Below are 20602 nucleotides of genomic sequence, written 5' to 3'. Positions count from 1 at the left end.
TTGTTTACAAACTTACTTCCAATAATTCAGGGCTCATGCCCTTGATTAAGAAAAGTATAGTTATATTGCTTTTTAACAGGTATATACATTGCAGAGCTGTCAGCGAGTACATGTTTGCAAGTCATGTCAAGTAATAAGACATTTGGTCCATACACAAGGCATTTCGCAAGTCAGTTTTTCAGGGGGGGGGCGTAAGGGGTAACGCAGGTAAGTTTCAAGGGGCGGGGTTCTCAGTGTGTGTATGTGGAGGGGAAAGGGGGCTACCAGCCCCTGCCACCCCCCTCTGGTTAATTGAATACAAAATCACAGTTCACTACCATTGAAGTGCGCCACAGGGGGAGAACCCCCCCCCCTCCAAAAGGTAATTCCCCTAAAGGTATTAGTTGTTTTTAATTCGAAAAACCAAACCAACAACAACATCAACAACAGCAGCAGTAGCAGCCAGACTGTTTATTATTTTAGAGGTTGTGCACCCCTTTTCCGGCTACGAATAGTGTCCCAAATTGGATCATCTGAGCAAAGAGATTTGCTGAATTGCAGCCTCCCTCAGATTGGTTCTCCAGACGGCTTAACTCTTATTTGATTTTCACATTTCTTCCCACACCTATTGCATTATTCAATCTCATTAATTCTCTTATTAAGTCGATTATTGGGGAAAACATGAGCATAGTTAATTTGATTTAGTGCGGGTATTGTAAACACACAGGTAAACGACAGTCCGTAGCTAGGCCTAAATCCTTGGAAAAAAAAACCCCAAAACCGACGAATGTTGTTTTTGTGACATTGTTTTTACTCATTTCTCATTACTCACCTTCTATACAGCACCTCAACAAGTAATATTTTAAGGGGAATTTCTACCATCAAATCTTCAAACCGTGTAAATCTGTGGACATTGTGTTTTGTGTCCTACAAAAACTACCCAAACCCCTTGAAAGAAGACTCGCACAGTATCTGTCGGATGGATTATAGACGTTCACGGAGATAAAGTTCGCTTCATTTCAGAGGGGGATGTGATTTCAGATGATACAGTCGGCAAAAACAGAAGTCAGTCGTGTATGGCACAACTCAAAATCCCACCTGCGTAATAAATCCCCAGCCTCATTTTAATCATGCTCCTGTCGTAGCAGACATAAAAAATGTTGCTGTTTTTTATTATTTTTTTATTGTCGATGTCAACTTCACCTAGACAAGACGGTTATGTTTACATTTACTTTGATTGCAAGGAAGCGGGACGCTTTTGATGTCTGGGGAAGACTGCCGGTGATGAAAATTTGTTTTTTTTGTTCTTCTTTTTGGGGTCTCAATGTGAAGTTATTGTTTTAACGCAAGTCAGTGAGCTGAACAAAATAATTTGTTCGAAATTAATTTCATGCTTGATGAAACTCATTGGTATAAAACTAGTATAGGGAGATAGCCTTAGCTTTCGATCAAAGCTGGACCTTCGTCAGAGGTATAAATATGTGCAGGACCATAGCACAAAACAGAAGAAACAAATTCTCACCCGAAGGTATCTTCAGACCTATCCCGGGTAATTTTTTTTTAAAGGGGTTCCACAATGGAGGGGATTGCCGTGAGGCAACAAAGGAAATGTCAACAAACAGAATATATGGTCTTGGTTGACGAATGTTGAGAAAAGGAATACTATTGGATAAAATTAATATGCATGATTAAGTTCACAAGTACTTTAAGCATAACATTTCGGACACTGCAATAAAAAGGAATTCTGACTGTATGGAGAATGGGTATCTTAAGTGTTCCATATCATGGACAGAAAAAAGTTCAAAATCGGGAGAAAAATGCAGAGATATATTTACAAAACGGAAAAAAAACAAAACAAAAACAAAAAACTGTGGGGTATTGAGAGCGGGTATATATCTAACGTTTTAAAGTTCCAAGTCACGAACAAAACACATAGTTAACAGCCAAAGACAATAAAATGCAGAGAAAAATTTACAAGATCAAAAAAAGAAGAAAAAAAGATTAACAATTCTGTGAGTGAGATCGGATATCTTTATGGCGTTCCAACTCATAAGAAACCCCTAGCTATAACAACCAACCGAAACCAACAAATGCAGAGACAATTTTTCAAAATGAAAAAGAAAACAAGAAGTATGCGAGTTCATTTAGTTGAGGCCAGCAGCCAATTTCACGAAACGCTAGGATTAATCCTAGCTCGAGTTAGACCCAGTAACCCGTCCTTACTTAGGATCAATCTTATGGTTTACATGTTACAGTGCAAGGCTGGGACTCGTCGTCAGTCCTAAGATTAATACTAAGTTAGGAAGAGTTTGGTGAAATTTACGGATTATTATTATTATTTTTTTATGCAAGTCGCCAGACACACAAGGCCTGAAGGTCACTCAAGGCGTGGGCTACAATTGTTTTTTTTTCCCCCAGAGGCCGTTGCCACCTACCCCTAGGGCTGAAACAGGGTTACCCCTTTTACAATCCATACGGATGTAGGCTTGGTTATCATCAGTTCGAAGCCTGGCCGGTAGAGCAGAAAGCACTACCTCCCCAATATTACGTAGCAAGTGTCACGACCGGGATTCGAACTCACACCCTGCTGATCAAACACCAGAGCCTGAATCCGGCTGGTCTATATAGCGTTCCTCGTCTCGAAACAAACAAAACCTCAGCTAATAACAGCCAGCGCGAAGACAAAATAAGCATAGATACATTTACTAAATTATAACAAAAAGAAAACTTACCTCTATTATATAAGCGACTTGTATAAGCCTCGATACAATTGTATATGGCACTATGGGAATCTGGAGCATCCTTGCCGTCTCCAGAATATATTCTTGATCTGGTAAAACAGCTGGACTCGTGTAACATAGAATCTCGTAGGAACCCAACTTGGTTCTTCTCTTTGGACTCTCAGCTACGAGACTAACATTCTGAAATCAGATGTAAAATAAATAAATTGAGAGTTAAATCAACAATTTATTGACAACCTCTTTCCAAACGTATACATGTAGCTGAGGCTGGCAATGTTTATGTCTGTAGTATAGAACTGCCATCCTCAACAATTTTCCTGATTTTTTTTTAAGGATTCCCTTTTTCAAATCGATTTAGAGGAAAACAAACTTTTCCATTCTGATTTACAGAAACAGATTGCGCCCGATTCATACTTCGAATTTTGACGTCACATGGGTGTTTTCGCAGCCAATATTTCGCAGAAGTTGAGCACATTAATTCAACGGTTGCGAACTGTGAGTGCCATCAGTGTGTTTGACATGGTTTCTCCTTGCAGAGGGTGTTGGAGTGTGAAACCAAGCTTGCTGCTTGTTCTCACCATAGACTCTAGCTTTGCTGAAACATAGAGAACCATTCCAACAGCTTTTTCTCCACGCACGGTATTGAATCTCTTTGCAACACCTCGCCTAATGCATATTCCTCGCAACCCAACAATCTAGACTGTTTAAGAAGACTATCAATTCCCACCTCCGTTACCATTGTTCGGGGCGAACTTGCATTAACCATGAAATAACTCTGCACGAGTACCATGGCGCCTGACCAAATTCTGGGTCAGATAGGAACCGGGAATCTGTTACAATATAACCCCGGAATGGGTCAAACTTACACATAACCCGAGTGAAAATTCTATGTATATCACCAGCCGGGTCAACCTACCCCAAGGGCTCGAACTCAGGGTCAGTTCTGACAGGGGAGTTTAAAACTATGACAAGTTCGTTCAATTGCGTCGCGGCCGCGGACGTTTGAGTTTCTAAAACTGGAATCGCCAATGACGCTGGTTTTGCGCTAGACTGGTCCCCCCTTTTTTTTTTATAAAGACAGTTACTTGGTTTTCAAAACCTATGATTTCACTTGATACGATAATTTCATTGGTTAAATGTGCATTGACGTAAGCTTTCTCTAGTGTGTTAATTGGTCCGAAGTGACGTTTGGCAGCTGTACTTCGGTCACTCTCTGGCGTAATTCACGAGCTTCAAAGTGTGACGTCAGATTTTCAGGCTAGTGTTGCACGCACACACATGGTCAAAACAACCAATCAAAGAAGCAAACGAACTACAAACACTATTCATACACGTAAACTGATGGAAACCTCAAACGCCATCATGCCATATTTAAGCCTCAATGTGATCAGGAAAAAAACACCGGGTAAACGTTAAAACAAAATCATTGTAAGTCAAGTTTATACACCGGGTGACCTTCCAGCCTTTAATGTTTAGCCAGACGCTTTTACATGAAGTCATCTATAGCGATTTAAAAGAGACGTTTTGTTTTGCCCGCATAGCGAAAAATACAATTGAATGATTATAACACATTGACGCAAGAGTTAATTGACTCTCAAGTCCCTATTGAAGAGCATGGCTTCATGAAAGAGGCGCTCCACAGAACAGCAGGTGCAGCGGAAAGACCACATCTTTCTCTCCCAAGGAAATGTAGACGGCTATAATAAATTAGAACATCCTTTCAGGGGGAGTACGAAACACCTGTCTACTGTGATTGTGTATCGTGATGACGACGAAGAGAGCCAGGAAAACTGTGTTTGCTATAACCTCGCCGTTATTCGCCGTATATCGGATCGCGTGATGATTAGATTTGGGTCAATTTCAGTATTGTTTGGGGTTCAATATTCAACGCTGGTATGAGTGTGATTTTTGTTTAGAAGTGGTTCAGGGGAGGACAATGTTTGTTTGTAATGCACTGGGTGTAGTATGGCCTACGGGTATGATTATGTTAGCTTGAGTAAAGTGTTTTGGATCAAAATGGGTCAACTTAAAGATCAACTTGAATGGAGTATTATGCCTGTGATTTTTTTTCTTCAAAGAACTCGTGTAAGAACTGAGTATACAGTGTATGGGTAAAAAACAATTAATATTCTTTATACCCGAAACAAATTTAACATCTACTAAATTTGAATGGAGTTACTCAAACTGATTTGACTCATCCTTGTTTATTTTTGGTTTTTATTTGGTCATAAGTGTGAAGAAATTTCCTCCCTGTAATTGTGTTTGAGCTCGGAGAGACTTGCATCAAACCTATATATAAGCAGAAGCCCAAGCACTAAATGTCTTACAGTTCCCCGCGCCAGTAGGAGTTCCAGTTGTCTTATCTTTAGCACTTTCAGTTCTCCATGTTTTGTTTATGACAGCACTTTTTGTGTCTGATCTGCACTGAACCAACAATCAAGCACCCTTGACGTCCCTTTTTAAAGGCACTTGACACTATAATTCCTCACAATATTTGTTAGCATAAAATTTTACTTGGTAACGAGCAGTGGAGAGTTGTTGATAGTATAACAATTATGAAAAACAGCTCCCTCTGAAGTAACGAAGTTTTTGAGACAAGTAATTTATCACTAAAATAGTTTAACTGAATTCGAGACCTCAGCTGAGGTCTCGAATTCAAGCATCTGAAAGCACACAACTCCGATCGTGTGACAAGGGTGTTTTTTTCTTCCAAAATTCTCTCGCAACTTCGACGACCAATTGAGTTCAAATTTTCATAGGTTTGTTATTTTATGCATATAGTGTTGAGATACACCAAGTGAGAAGACTGGTCTTAGACAGTTACCAAAGGTGTCCAGTGCCTTTAAGGACCCTGCCGGGCTACCAACGTAAACGTTAACCATGCCTCTTTTTTTCTTTTTAGGGTCTCAATGTGAAGTTATTGTTTTAACGCAAGTCAGTGAGCTGAACAAAATAATTTGTTCGAATTAATTTCATGCTTGATGAAAATCATTGGTATAAAACTAGTATAGGGTGATAGCCTTAGCTTTCGATCAAAACTGGACCTTCGTCAGAGGTATAAACATGTGTAGGACAATAGTACAAAACATAAAATAGTGTTGAGATACACCAAGTGAGAAGACTGGTCTTTGACAGTTACCAAAGGTGTCCAGTGCCTTTAAGGATCCTGCCGGGTTACCAACGTAAACGTAAACGTAAACGTTAACCATGCCTCTTCTTTTATTTTCACGGCGCTCTGCATGGTGCCCAACAAAAAGCCAATAGAAATAAAGTGAAATCAACGATGCAGATACCAGTGCCTCGGAAAACCAGCGTAAAACAAGTCCGTGTTGCTTACTGTGACGTCAAAACCCGGACTGGGTCAAGGTTGTTTACATTTAATTTGTAAGCATTTTTCATTGTCTTGTTTGGATTGAGTCCTTAGTGTGACGTCAAAGCGCTGTTTCATTGATCTATATTAATAATTATGATAGAAATCAATGGACCTTATGCATTGTCTTCATCCAGCCGCCATGTTAAAGGGGAACTGCTGATGAAGCAATAACGCAAAGATTAATTGTACGCGAGTCTTACAGGAATGAAAAGAAAAAAAAATACGAAAAAAAACCCAACACTTTGACCTCTATGCGAGTGGGCCCTTAGTCTTGATTCCAAGACCTCTGTATGGATTATTTCGCAGCCTCGTTACCATGGGCAGCGCGCCGGATCGCCCGCTAGCTGTGCTTAAAGGCAGTGCATGGACACAACCGGTAAATACTCAAAATAATTTTTAGCATAAAAGATCACTTGGTAATGAGTAATGGGGAGAGGTTGATAGTATAAATCATTGTGAGAAACGGCTCCCTCTGAAGTGACGTAGTTTTCGAGAAAGAAGTAATTTTCCACGATTTTGACTTCGATACCTCAGGATTAGATTTTAAGGTCCCGAAATCAAGCATATGAAAGCAAACAACTTCGTGTGACAAAGGCGTTTTTTCCGCAACCTCGACGACCAATTGAGTTCAAATTTTCAGAGGTTTGTTATTTTATGCATATGTTGAGATACACCAAGTGAGAAGACTGGTCTTTGACAATTACCAAAGGTGTTCAGTGCCTTTAAGTGTTTTCTTGCTTCGATTTCCAGTAGACAGTCGCCAACCTTGAATGAACTCAAAAAGAAAAGCGCGTCCTCTGTCGGGATATCATGTTACTTTACGTTACGTTACGTTACGTTACGCTACGTTTTGAGTATGAGATAGTGACGTCTTTGACCAAGACTAGTGCACCCTACGCAATTGACGACATGTGCATACGTCGATACGTGAGACCGGGCTTAACATGCCACTGATCAATTTCTCCGTTAGCCTTTTGAAACCTTTTTTTATTGAGTTTTACTCCAATACCAGTACGGCTTGTCTTGCATTCTGTGAAGAGATGTCAATTTCAACGCATGTCTGGCATGTCCCCCATAGTTCTGAATCTGTCAATATGTAAGCCTAGTTCCAAACAAGACATCATATCCGCAGATTCAGACTCGATCCACCAAGCGTAATATTATTAAAGGAACACGTTGCATTGGATTGGACGAGTTGGTCCATGAAAAGCGTTTGTAACTGTTTGTTCTAAAATGCATATGGTTAGAAAGATGTTTTAAAAGTAGAGTATAACGATACACACAAATGCCTCGAGATTGCGTGGTTTTCCTTTTACTATGCGAACTAACAGAGTCGCCCATTTAATGGAGTCAAAAACTCGACCCCACAAAATGGCGTGTTGTGTTAGTTCACGACGTAAACGGGAAAACCATGAAATTTTAAGGCATATTTTGTGTGGATTATTATATTCTGCTTTTAAAATATACTTCTATATGCATTTCATAACAAACGGTTTCAAACGCTTTTCATAGATCAACTCGCCCGATCCAAGGCAACGTGTCCCTTTAAAAACGACAAATCCTCGGCCTCATAAACCACGCACGACACCGACCACTCGTCCCACTCTTTCCCCGCTCAAGAGAAGGTCACTTGAAGGAAGAAAAAAAAAACCTCCGTCGCGGTCGGCCTGAAATCGATTCATTTTTCTCTTCGGAACAAGTCCCTCCAAAACATAACATGATCTTAACGAGGCCCTTCAAGCCCAACGTATTTAGGACCCTCGATAACAAAATCGCATGTCGCTCGGTGCCTGCATGTTCGGTGATTGGATTGCGACATGTTCAATGCCTCGGTTTTAAGGCTCTGGACAATATTGGAGTGCTCAAAATAATTGTTAGCATAAAAAACAACTTGGTAACGAGCAATTGAGAGTTGTTGATAGTATAAATCATTGTGAGAAACGGCTCCCCTCTGAGGTAATGTAGTTTTTGAGGTTTGTATTTCTCACTCAAATCTTAACGGCTTCAGACCTGAAGCCTTTTTATATGCATCTGTGCTGCAACAATAGTTTTTCCCATTCATCTCTTGCATTTTTGATGACCAATTTAGTCAAAATAATTTCACAGATTTGTTATTTTATGCATATGCTGGGATACACCAAGTGAGAATACTGGTCTGTTGACAATCTTACTAAAGGTGTCCAGTGCCTTTAAAGGCAGTGGACACTATTGGTAATTAACCAAAATAATTATTATCATAAAACCTTACTTGTAGACGAGTAATGGGGAGAGGTTGATAGTATAAAACATTGTGAGAAACAGCTCCCTCTGAAGTGACATAGTTTTCGAGAAAGAAGTAATTTTCCACGAATTTGATTTTGTGACCTCAGATTTAGAATTTGAGGTCTCGAAATCAAGCATCTGAAAGCACACAACTTTTTTTCTTTCATTAATATCTCGCAACTTCGACGACCGATTGAGCCCAAATTTTCACAGGTTTGTTATTTTATGCATAAATTATGTTGAGATACACCAACTGTGAAGACTGGTCTTTGACAATATTACCAATAGTGTCCAATGCCTTTAAAGAGAGCATAGGGCAAGGGAGAGAGAAGAGTTCACGGACTTGTAGCAAATTCATTCTGACGTTTCACAATATCATCTAATGGGGATTCAAACCGAAGATGACATTTTTTTCTTCTTAAAAAATTATTTCGAAGGGAAACTAATTATCATCGGGTTCGTATAGGCCTTCTCTGCTGCAACTGCTTGGCTTTTACGTATTGTGAGGGAAATGGTGATCTATCGTTGTTTTGCCTGACACCCCCATACCATAAACCCAAGTCTGTCATAGACCAGTATTCTCACTCGGTGTATCCCAACATATGCATAAAACAACAATGCAAAATCTAAAATCTCTCGGAGTCCGGGTGCCAGGTAACCTGACACATTTCTAAGTCGGGTTGACTTTATTAGTTTATCAGTTTCTTGATCGAGTCAGTTTGACCGTGATTATTTATAACATGTTGTACTATCACTATATCGACAGCTATATTATTTATGAAAATAAATGTTTTGAGTAACGTATTCACAAGGTATCGTCTCAAATGAAGCTAGTACAGTCTCAAATGAAAACGCTGAATCACTGTTCGTACATCAGGCCTACACCCGTTTTACTAAAGTATTCCCCCATCTAATCTGAACATGGTATTAGGCTTTCGTGGAAGGAGCAATAATACATGTCAGCTTCCGCTGTGCCTCCAGTCCCATGGTGATTCAACGGGACTGTGCTCATACAGCTAGTGTACTAATCTAAAAATCAGCATATAGGAAATACCACACAGTTTCTGATGACATGTTCTTGCCGAGAAAATGTTCTATTCCTCAAAAAAAATCAATTGTTTCCTTAGAAAATAATGATTTTTTTTTTAAATTTTGCCCCAGTTTCTATGTATTGTGTTTCAAAACTATGTCGATTTAAAGGCACTATTGGTAGTTACTAAATATAATTTTAGCAAACAAAAAACACCAAGAGTACTTGAAACGATCAACGGAGAGCTATAGATTACACATTGTAAAAATGCCTCCCTCTGAAGGAAAGTAGTTTTTGAGAAAGAGGTAATTTCTCACTCAAATTATAAACGACCAGCTGAAGCCATTAACTATTCATCTAAAAAACACACAAAGTAATGCAACAAGGGTGTTCTTTCATTATTCTCTTGCAAATTCGATAACCAATTTAGCCCAAATTTTCACGGGTTTGTTACTTTATGCATATGTTGGGACACACTTAAGTGAGACTACTGGTCCTTGACAATACCCAAAGGTGCCCAGCGCTTTTAATTTTGCCCCAGATTGTGTTTCAGACACTAAGTTGTGTTAATGCCATTGAGATTTGGGGCATAGAGCTATACAGCGTTGATTGGATACACGAATGTGTCTGTCTCTTTGAGTTGCTTTTCTGGGTGAGTGAAAAATAGATTGGATTTCATAACAATTTCCTATGAAGATTACTGTCTGAATTTACATGTAAGATGAAACCAATATCATGGTGATTTTAACATCTACTCCAGTGTAGACTTTGCAAGTCTCGCGAGTATCGAAAACCCAAAAAAAACTACTCGAACGAAGACTATTTAAAAAAAAAATTGAAACCCCAAACCAGCCTTACAGAATGAAACATACTGTAATGCCCGTAAACGTAACAGACGCTGGCATGGTTAATTGAAATTTATACGCATCGACATTTTCTTACGTTAATGAGAAAAACACCTTTTGTTGAACATTTAATCTCAACCATCCAAAACGTAAGATCTGGATCAAATTTCACAAAATATGCTAAGCAACATAGAATTGTGCTTACCAGAGTACGGTTACCAGCCAAACTACCATGCACCAGCCAAACTACCATGCACCGTGTACAGTTTTTGATTGTTATTCTGCTCGTTTTCTATTAACATGAAATTATTTTATACTTTTATAAATGCATTTCCAATTGTTATACAGTACGAATAATTTTGGGTGAGATTTACGGTAGCCCCATCTGTAAATCTCTTTTGAGTTGTGTAGGGCAACTGAAAGAACCGGTGGCAATTGTTAATTGTAATTCATACGTATCAATCTACCTCTTCTTACAAAATGAGAAAAACACCTTAATTTGTGTTGAACATTTTGAACTCAACCAATCAACACTTAAGATCTGGACCCAATTTCATAGAGCTGCTTTTGTGCACAAACATAATATGCTTACCAGAAAAATTGTATTAGCCAAACTACCATGTGACATGTACCATTTATGATTGGGATTCTGTTCATTTCTGCTAAGCAGAGAGTTGTTAGGCAATATTTACTGCTGAAGCAGTTCTTCCATATTGGGCACAAGAAATGAAAAGATTGTTAAGTTGCTTCTGTCAATACGTTGTGCGTCTGCTCGTCTACCTTCCCTTTGTGTTGATGCCACGAACATCCGTTGGTACAATCGTGGATAGAAACTTATGGTAATAAAGGAGATAAGTAATTTGGCGTCATTTAGAGGTACCGAGGCCGATGGTACAATCCTGCCACTAAACATGACCAGAAAAATCGATAGCTTAAAACTCCACACCGATATGATGAAAAAAATAGTGACCTTGCCTCTTTGATTTTTTTTTTGTATCGATGGTAACCAATGCAGCCCCCCCCCATATTGCCATTAGCATCGAATGTACAGGCTTTTTCCATTAGTGTTGAAGTTTTATTTCAAGCTAGTCTAACCATACAAAAAAAATCAATTTCCAAGCTGTGACTTTAACGCTTTATTTCATTGATTATACCAACCTTCCCACGTTACTTTTTAGAGTGCCCTTTAAACACAAGTGTTTATGCCCCCTTGGTAACACTTAACAAACGCGTCCAGGTGTTATAACTATTAAAGCAAACATGCTCAGGTGTTTAAAACTCATTGAAATTAACTCTTTTATGCGTTTTAATATATTAAAATAAACACGTTTAGGTGTTTGAAATAGTATATCTCTGTTATGCTTTTTAAATTATTAAAATAAACATGAGTCTTTCTCTAAAGTGATGCTCTAGCGTCCGGTCTAACATGAGTCTTTCTCTAAAGTGATGCTCTAGCGTCCGGTCTAACATGAGTCTTTCTCTAAAGTGATGCTCTAGCGTCCGGTCTAACATGAGTCTTTCTCTAAAGTGATGCTCTAGCGTCCGGTCTAACATGAGTCTTTCTCTAAAGTGATGCTCTAGCGTCCGGTCTAACTATTTCCAAACTGTAACTTATCAATTTTGTTTCAATAATTATGCTTTTCCCATTGTAGTAAACGGTAGAATCCTGTCTTATTTCACTGCTCCTTCAGCATTTCAAGCCGGGTTGCAAGAACGAAGTCACCCCAAGTACATCAATCAATACACTGCATATAATGTCAGTCCCATGTGTCAATTAAAATAATATTTTTATGTGAGACAATTGTGACTACCGTGAGTAATTATGCGGAGTCTCAGACAAACCCCCCCGCGGCATTGTTGTCCTGTACATTTCTTTCATAACTGCATGAATAATTACATGGGCCAGGCATTTGTTCACAGTGTAGTAATTTTCTCTGGTTAGTGTCATGTATTTATACACCTTGTAATGACGCCAGTCGCATTGTAGGAGAACAAACATTATCATCATCTATTCATTCCAATAATATGACGTCACAGATTGGCCTCATATATTATGTATAGTTCAGTGAGAATTATTGTAACCAAGTAAGTTTGTATTGCCATTGGTTTTAAAGGCAGTGGACACTTTTGGTAATGACTCAAAATAATTATTAGCATAAAACCTTACTTGGTGACGAATAATGGTAAAACATTGTGAGAAACGGCTCCCTCTGAAGGGCCACAGTTTTCGAGAAAGAAGTAATTTTCCACGAATTTGATTTCGAGACCTCAGATTTAGAACTTGAGGTCTCGAAATCAACCATCTAAACGCACACAACTTCGTGTGACAAGGGTGTTTTTTCTTTCATTATTATCTGGCAACTTCGATGACCGATTGAGCTCAAATTTTCACAGGTTTGTTATTTTACGCATATGTTGAGATACACCAACTGTGAAGACTAGTCTTTGACAATTACCAATAGTGTCCAGTGTCTTTAAGAGTGATTACCAACCTTCCTTTCAATGAAAATGATTCGAAATTGAAAACACCAACATAAGGTTCTTTTGCAGTTTATGTCAACGTTTCGTTAATCGCACGACCATGCAACCGCGAAAACGTTATTTCTATAATAAAAAAAAGCCGAATGTTGACCAGACTATAGTGGCAAAGTAGGCACACAATAGGAGCACATCAAGCAAAACCATGCAGACAAACCCAGTACTATTATAGCCTTTTTGAGGTCGGACGTTATAGGAGTATACATGGTTTGAGTGTATACAGACAAATTTACCCAAACCCAATAGTGTCATATGAATTTGTTCACCATATCTAAAAATGTCTTCAAAGAGGGAACGTTTGTACTGAAAATAAGCATACGTTTATCAATCATGAATACAAATAAAAACCACAACCTTATTTAATTCTGCAAAAAAAGGGGAAAATTGCCACCGGCTCAAAATCCCAGAAATACCTTTCCCGATGACTTCATACCGTAATAAGCAGGGAAAACCGGGACTAAAGGCTTCTTCGTATAAATGCATCGGTGAAGGACGGAGCTAAATTAATTATTTCTTTTCTAGACTCCGTGCAAGAATGACAATCGGGAAAAATTTCAGATAGCATCATCCGATTATGTGAAACTCGTTTCTCCTTAAAGGTGCAATTAGATTTGAAATTATTTGTTTGTTGTCAAAAGCTATCCGTGGGTTTCTTTACATTGAGTTAAATCTGTATTGAATCCTAGGGTTATGAATCTTACTAATTTAAAGCCAACCAAGGGAATACAAACGAATTATGAAAATTTGAAGGTGATAAGAACGGAAAAAAAACATACGACCAATACTATACTGGTGCATCAATAATCGTGAAAATGTATTACTAGTGGTGCAGACGAGAACTGTTTGATATGGAAAGGTTTGCGGTAACCCCATGCAATGACTATCTCTAGTGAGTTGGGGGTGGTTCTGAAAAGAATCTTGGTTTCAACTCGACGTTTCGATCATGTAAACTAGACGTTTCCACCATGCAAAGTTTCAAATCCACTGAAAACTTTTTGAGAAATCGTGCCTTTGAACAGTCAGAGTATGGTAATGAGAAAGATATTTGGCTATGAGAAAGATATTTGGCTATGAGCTATCGAGGATTTAAAATCAGAAACATATATATAGGTAGACTAGCAGGCAATTTTCAAAAAGTTCAAAACTGGGTGCTTGTCATTCAAGATATGTGTTTTTTAAGGACAGCAGTCTGCAATGGACCAATCTCATAATCTTTCTCCGTAACAAAATAATATGCTTGTATCACCACAGGGCACCATCACTGGCCTATAGCTGCCGTTCTAGGAAATACCTTGGAGAAGTAAGCCTCTTCAAGCCATTTTCTGAACAGAAAAACAAGTTTACAGATTTACAAACAACTTTCAGGGTTTACAGAAGGTAATGGTGAAAGACTTCTCTTGAAATATTATTCCATGAAATGCTTTACTTTTTGAGAAAACATTAAAACAATTATCAATTCTCGATATCGAGAATTACGATATTTATATTATTTCCCGTTATTTTCCCTCGACTCCGATGACCGATTGAGCCTAAAATTTCACAGGTTGTTATGTTATATGTTGTGAGCCTTTGAACACCGAAAGTGTCCAATGGCTTTAAAATCGAAAAAAAGGTAACGATTTACGAGAGTGTATAATCAACAAATTAATAAATTATTTATGCTGTCTCTCTTCATAACAATATACACAAACAGAGCAAATTTAAAATTGTCTCCTGCATGTTGCACACCGCTATTGGCAAAACGTAACTATCCTCCGTTTATCCTTAATACAGAACGGGGTTTTCCCCTCCACTTTCCGTAAAATGTATTCATTTACTCGACTTTCTATGAAAAGCAAATTGAAACGCATCTCTTTCTTTGCATGTTTAATGGAGGATGGCAGTTGCCATGGTAGGCAGAGGCATCGCCTGCATGATTTGGATTTAACGCAAGCACCGATGACAGCTCAAAGGTGACACTTCACCAACCGTCAAAGCAGACGTTTGAGTGAAATAATTCCCTTTTTAAAGGCAGTGGACACTATTGATAATTACTCAAACTTGTCAGCATAAAAACTGACGTGAACGAGAAATGGAGAGCTGTTGATAGTATAATGGAGAGCTGTTGATAGTTTAAGGAATTTCCCTTGCAGGGACAATAAAGTTGTATTGTATTGTATTGTATAAAGCATTGTGAGAAACGGCTCCCTCTGAAGTAACGTAGTTTTTGAGAAAGAGGTTGTTTCTCACTGAAATAATAAAAAGCTTCAGCTGAAACCTTTTATAATGCATCCCAAAGCACACAAAGTAAGTAATGCAACAAGGGTGTTCTTTCTTTCATCATTCTCTCGCAATTTCGATGACCAAATGAGCCAAAATTTTCACAGGTTTGTTTTGTTATGCAAATGTTGGGATACACCAAGTGAGAGTACTGGTCTTTGACAAGTACCAAACGTGTCCACAGATTTTTTACAGGAAAATTACCATCAGTCTGGTCCTTGTTTTCAAAAGAAGACGCCATATAAATAAGTGAAAGTCTGTCTCAAAACGTTGTCGAAATGTACAATATTTAAGATGGCAGTATTTCTCTGAGAAATTAGCACTGGTATTGATGATGAACGATTTCATGTTATGATTTGTATGAAAATTATTATTTTTATGTAAAATAGCTGGGTTAAAAGGCAAAGTAGGCCTACAGTATTTTCATGACTTGTTTTACTCACTTCTCAAAAGCTACAGCACAATCGCAAATAATATATAGGAAGGTTTCTACCTCATTATCTTCAAATCGTGTAAGTTTAATGTAAATCTGTGTGCATTGTGTTTTGTGTTACCAAAAAGACCAAACACTTCGAGCAGTGGCATTTAAAGGGTGGCTGCAGTTTTTTTTTTAATTCATTTAAACGATTAAACATGACTTTTTAAACCTGAAATATTGTTTTCTATTTGTTATTAAATGCGCAAGTATTTTAAAAATGGTTTTCAAGAGATTAAACGTTTGCATAAACGTGACGTCATGTCTGTAACCCGAGCCGTCGGGCCCCCTGGCTGTGTGCATTTAGAAACGTGTGCACTGTGTGGCCTGGTACCTAGGCGCGTGTAGTTAGGGACCAGACTATTTTTGCCGACGATATGTTTGAATTCCCGACGTGACGTCGATGGTAGGGGCGGTAACAATCCACAAAAAGGGGGGGCATGACTTATTCGCTCATTACGCAAGTCAGATATGTCGGGTATAACAAAACACATTTTATTAATGTTCAATACATATATCAGAAATAAATGACAGCAAAATTAACTGTTTTATTTTAATTCGCTGCAGCATACCTTTAAGGAGGTTCTTTCACTTACCTGAACAAACCGTACACCCAGTCTCATCGTGTTGGCCGAGTTGTTATCGAGTCTCGTCCTAATGTTGACGAATTCTCCGGGGCAGTAGGCACTCCGCTGCATCTCGGCCTTGAGGGCGATGGGCCCGCTGGACCGGCAACAACACCGGATGGTCTTACGGGCCGTGCCGTGAACGACTTTCTGTCGACGGGAGAGGGAGAGAGAAAAAAGAAGAAGGACGCATTTCTTTAAGCTCTGGTTCATTCAATTACCGTTATTACATGTGGGAATAGTATGATGGGAAAGCTTAGTTTGATATTGGATATTGAACATTCATATAGGTTTGTACATCCAATGTCTGATATCGAAATGGATCAAGTTGACATTGGCAGTACAAAATAAACGTAAATGTCAAGTGTCCAGTATCAAATTAACTTGACAGTCATGAACAGTATGACGGTACAACTATTTTGATGATATTGAGCATTCATATAGGTTGTCTAACATCTAATGTCCAATGTATCCCGTCTGATATTGAAATGATGCACAAAGTTTTCATTTTAAATGTCAAAAGTCCAATATCAATTAATTATTGTCTTGATTAGTATGACAGTAAAGCTAGTGTGATATTTGACGTTGGACATTCATATATAGTTTGGTACATCTAATGTCCAATGACACGTATAATGGACAAAGTTGACATTTGATGTACAGTAAATTAGTGTCAAATGTCCAATATCAAATAAACGTTACTCTCATTGGGAATATTTCAGGATTTGTGTAGTTGAGGATTTTACAGGCTAGGAACAAATGAAAAAGTATTTTTCCAACCCCAAATCACATCAACTTGTCTAGCCTTGTCCAAGGCTCTTTACGCAAGCACCGGCCCGCTCTGAATTCTAGAGAACTGCATAGATGCTTTACTATAGACGGTACATAACAGTTCTTGATACCGTGGGGTCGAAGCATGGTTTTTTCGAGGTATCAACGAGGTTTGTCATTATACGGTATGAACGAGGTGTACGAGGTTACACCTAGTTTGTAACCTTGTTGATACGTTGATTGACTAATCTCAAGGTTTCGAGAGAAGTTTATAAAGAGAAAGCAATTCAACGATTTTCAAAGTATTATATACAGCAAGACCGCGGTTGGGAAAAAGTTGGGGGGGGGGGGTTGATCATCGACCCCTGTTGTGTTTCTCGAGCAAGCCAAAGGCCTCGCCCAGGCCTCATTCAAGTTGCACTTGCAAGCCGAACCTAGTTATATACCGTCGTTGGTACTATCCTCTCCAACTGATTATTCCTTCAGTCTGTTGGTCATCAGGGCGCCTGTATTCAGCGTTCTAAATGTTACCCGTGGCACTAAATGTAGCCCATCCATGCATCAAAACGTACCGTAGACCTTTATAGTCCAAAACATGTACCTCAATCTTGCCCAGGCGAAATTGTAGCCCGCTATGTATACCTTAATGTTGCCGGAGCCTTGCCTATATGTATATAGCACATCATTCATACACAAATATGATGTATATCTAATATTGTAGCCCAAACCATTTACTTCATGGTTAGAATTGTGTAGCTCAATAACCCTGTACCTAGATGAAATCGAATTTATGTCCAGACTACATCAAAATATAATATTGCGACTAATTTTTACAGATCTAAATTTAGGTATATTGCCTATATTCTGGGGCCGCACGGACACCATTAAGTCTTAACGACCTGCCTCCAATTGCTACGGTCTGCTGCTATGTTTATAGACTACATTACGTATTTATTACAGAATAGGTTCATGGTGCTTTAAAGGCTATGCATTTAGTATATATTATGGACGCATTAGATGCACTCTGTGGTTACCAGCAGCGGCTTCCAGGGCCCAAATTCATTTCACGGTTCTGCTTTTACGCCGATCTGCACTTACGACCACTATCCTCCGCTTACGCGCCGAATTTCTGCGCTAGCTGTGTAAGCGCAGAGTGCCATATGAGTCTATGGTAAGACATCTCTGGGCCCAATTTCATAGCGCTGCTTAGCAGCCGATTTTGTGCTTAATGTGCACTGTGCAATTTCTGTTTCATAGCGCTGCCTACCGTAAGCACACAAAAATGCATGCTAACCTTCCGGTGCTTACCGCACGAAAATAAATGACGTCACAATGCAAATCCACGATAAACACGCAATATGGCCGCCCAATTTTTCTGCTAACCTGTGAAACACGCTAAGGCTTAAGAAAAATGTTCTGCTACTGTAAACATGCAAATTTGCTTACCGTTAAGCAGCGCTATGAAATTGGGCCCTGCTCTAGAGTCGCAAGGGTCGTGTGTTCGAATCCCACCCGAGTAATAATGCCTGTGATTTGTTTTACAGAGCTCGGATTATTTTCTGAGTATACTACAGTGCTTCGGTGTGAGGGTAAAACCAAAGAATGTCACATACTCAAGCTAGTAGACATAGCCACAGGAAAACGAAAAGCTAGAAAAGGAGAAAAACACAGTCTGGCCCTATATGCTACGTTTTACTCATACTCGCTGCTGTATACATTTTAGAGTGTTTAATGTATAGTATTTAAATGTGAACTTTTTATGAGCTGGGTTTGGGAGGGCGCATCTTTTTGATGGCAGCTTTTTACTATTGCCCTTCCCTGGACGGCCTGTGCTTGTTTTATTGTTTAGTTCGAAGAATTAAAATAAATAAATAAAAATATTAAACAATACCAACAAGCTTGTACCACTGATTTGTTTTTCCTAACACACACAACAAATCAAGAACAATCTTTCCATCATTTTCATTTCTGATTTTTTGTCTGTACAGTCTTACACGACAGGGAGTCTGCCTTCACACTTTGCCCCTAAAATTAAAATTTTGCATAGTAATTAAATTCAGAGTGATTTTATTGGGACATCCCTTTCATGGTGTGAATGTATCAATGCCTAACAACGCAGACCCAGGTCCATTAAAACAATGGTTAATGTCGTGTCAATTGGGGAGTGCATGGGGAGAGCGAAGTCCTAATAGAATGTTTGCTCAACACGTCCCTATAAGTGGATGTTTTAAGAGGTTGTTTTTAATGGGATACGTTAACATATGGGCCGTTGGAACCATTTTGATGCTATGTGGCATTCATTGTGTACACATTTGGTGCTCGAAATGTGGCATTTGCATTTGCGCAGTCCATGGTACAACCGTAACAAATATGATATGTTTTGGGAGACTCGTGAACAAAAAACCCATTTGGTCTTAGTTAAAGGGAAGGTACACGTTTGTTAGTTACTCAAAACAAATATTAACTTAAAAACTTACTTGGTAACGAGCATTGGAGAGCTGTTGATAGTATAAAACATTGTGTGAAACAACTCCCTCTGAAGAAACGTAGTTTTCTGAGAAAGAGGAAATTCTCACTAAAATAATAAAAGACTTTTAGCTAGAAGTCTTTTATTCCTATCTGAAAGCACACAAATTCGTCCAACGAGGGTGTTTTTTCTCCCATCATTTTCTCGCAACTTCGATGACCGATTCAGCCCAAATTTTCACAGACTTGTTTTTTAATGCTTATGATGGGATACACCAATAGACCAAGTGAGAATACTGGTCTTTGAACATTCCCAAACGTATATACCTATTCTATGTTGTTGATTTGTCACTGGGCACCTCAATTACCGAAAACAAAACTGATTACAACTAGGACTAGTTGTTTGTTGTTCAATTGCTTTGTAGCATGTGGATACGAGGTTGCAAAACGGCATCGTGTACACAGTGGGTGCGTTCGTTTAGCTCCCCTGGGTCGACCCCGGTGTGTGGCGTGTTTTTTTCCATGACAAACGTGTGTGCAGATAATTACCCACGTTCGTCCTGGACAAAAACAACCGCCACACACCGGGGTTGACCCAGGGAAGCTAAACGAACGCACCCTATAATTAATGGCACACTCGTACATTGTATATACGAATGTATTCCCATCAAGAGAATAGAGTACCCTGGCAAGCTCTTTGCCCGGCTGTTAGTATAAACATGCACTTTCTTCCTGAGAGATATTTACACAGTGTTTCATATCATTTCAACCCCATAGGACCCGGATGGTTGGAAAGAGAATGTCTCTGCAAAAAACCACGACACATGATCCATGATCCTTTTTCATTTAAAGACACTGGACACTATTGGTAATTACTCAAAATAATTGTTAGAATAACAACGTACTTGGTAACGAGCAATTGAGAGCTGTTGAAAGTTTAAAACATTGTGAAAAAACGGCTCCCTCTGAAGTAACGTTATTGAGAAAGAGGTAATTTCTCACTCAAATAATAAAAGACTTCAGCTGAAGTCTATCAGTATTATGCATCTGAAAGTGCACACTTTGTTCAACAAGGGTGTTTTTCTTTCATTATGCCCTTGTAACTTCGACGACCAATTGAGCCCAAATGTTTACAGGTTTGTTATTGTGTGCATATGTTGGGTGGGACACCAAGTGATAAAACTGGTCTCTAACGATTACCAAATGTGTTCAGTAGCTTTAAAGGAACCAACTTGAG

The 20602-nt window shown here is 38.9% G+C and overlaps 1 protein-coding gene across 1 annotated transcript in view; it reads right to left on the bottom strand.

The window, feature by feature from the left end:
• The window catches only part of LOC117298091 (arrestin domain-containing protein 3-like), a 73962-nt gene that overhangs the window by 15777 nt on the left and 37583 nt on the right, over positions 1–20602 (bottom strand). The window contains exons 4-5 of the mRNA XM_033781332.1: positions 16099–16278; positions 2712–2900 (exon numbers count right to left, since the gene is read on the bottom strand). Of these exons, the coding sequence (XP_033637223.1) occupies positions 2712–2900; positions 16099–16278 (369 nt within the window). The remainder of the gene's footprint in view (positions 1–2711; positions 2901–16098; positions 16279–20602) is intronic.

The sequence above is a fragment of the Asterias rubens genome, chromosome 12 (assembly GCF_902459465.1).
Source record: "Asterias rubens chromosome 12, eAstRub1.3, whole genome shotgun sequence".
NCBI lineage: Eukaryota > Metazoa > Echinodermata > Asteroidea > Forcipulatida > Asteriidae > Asterias > Asterias rubens.
The sequence above is the reverse complement of the archived record's forward strand: the minus strand, read 5'-3'. Positions and strand labels throughout refer to the sequence as shown.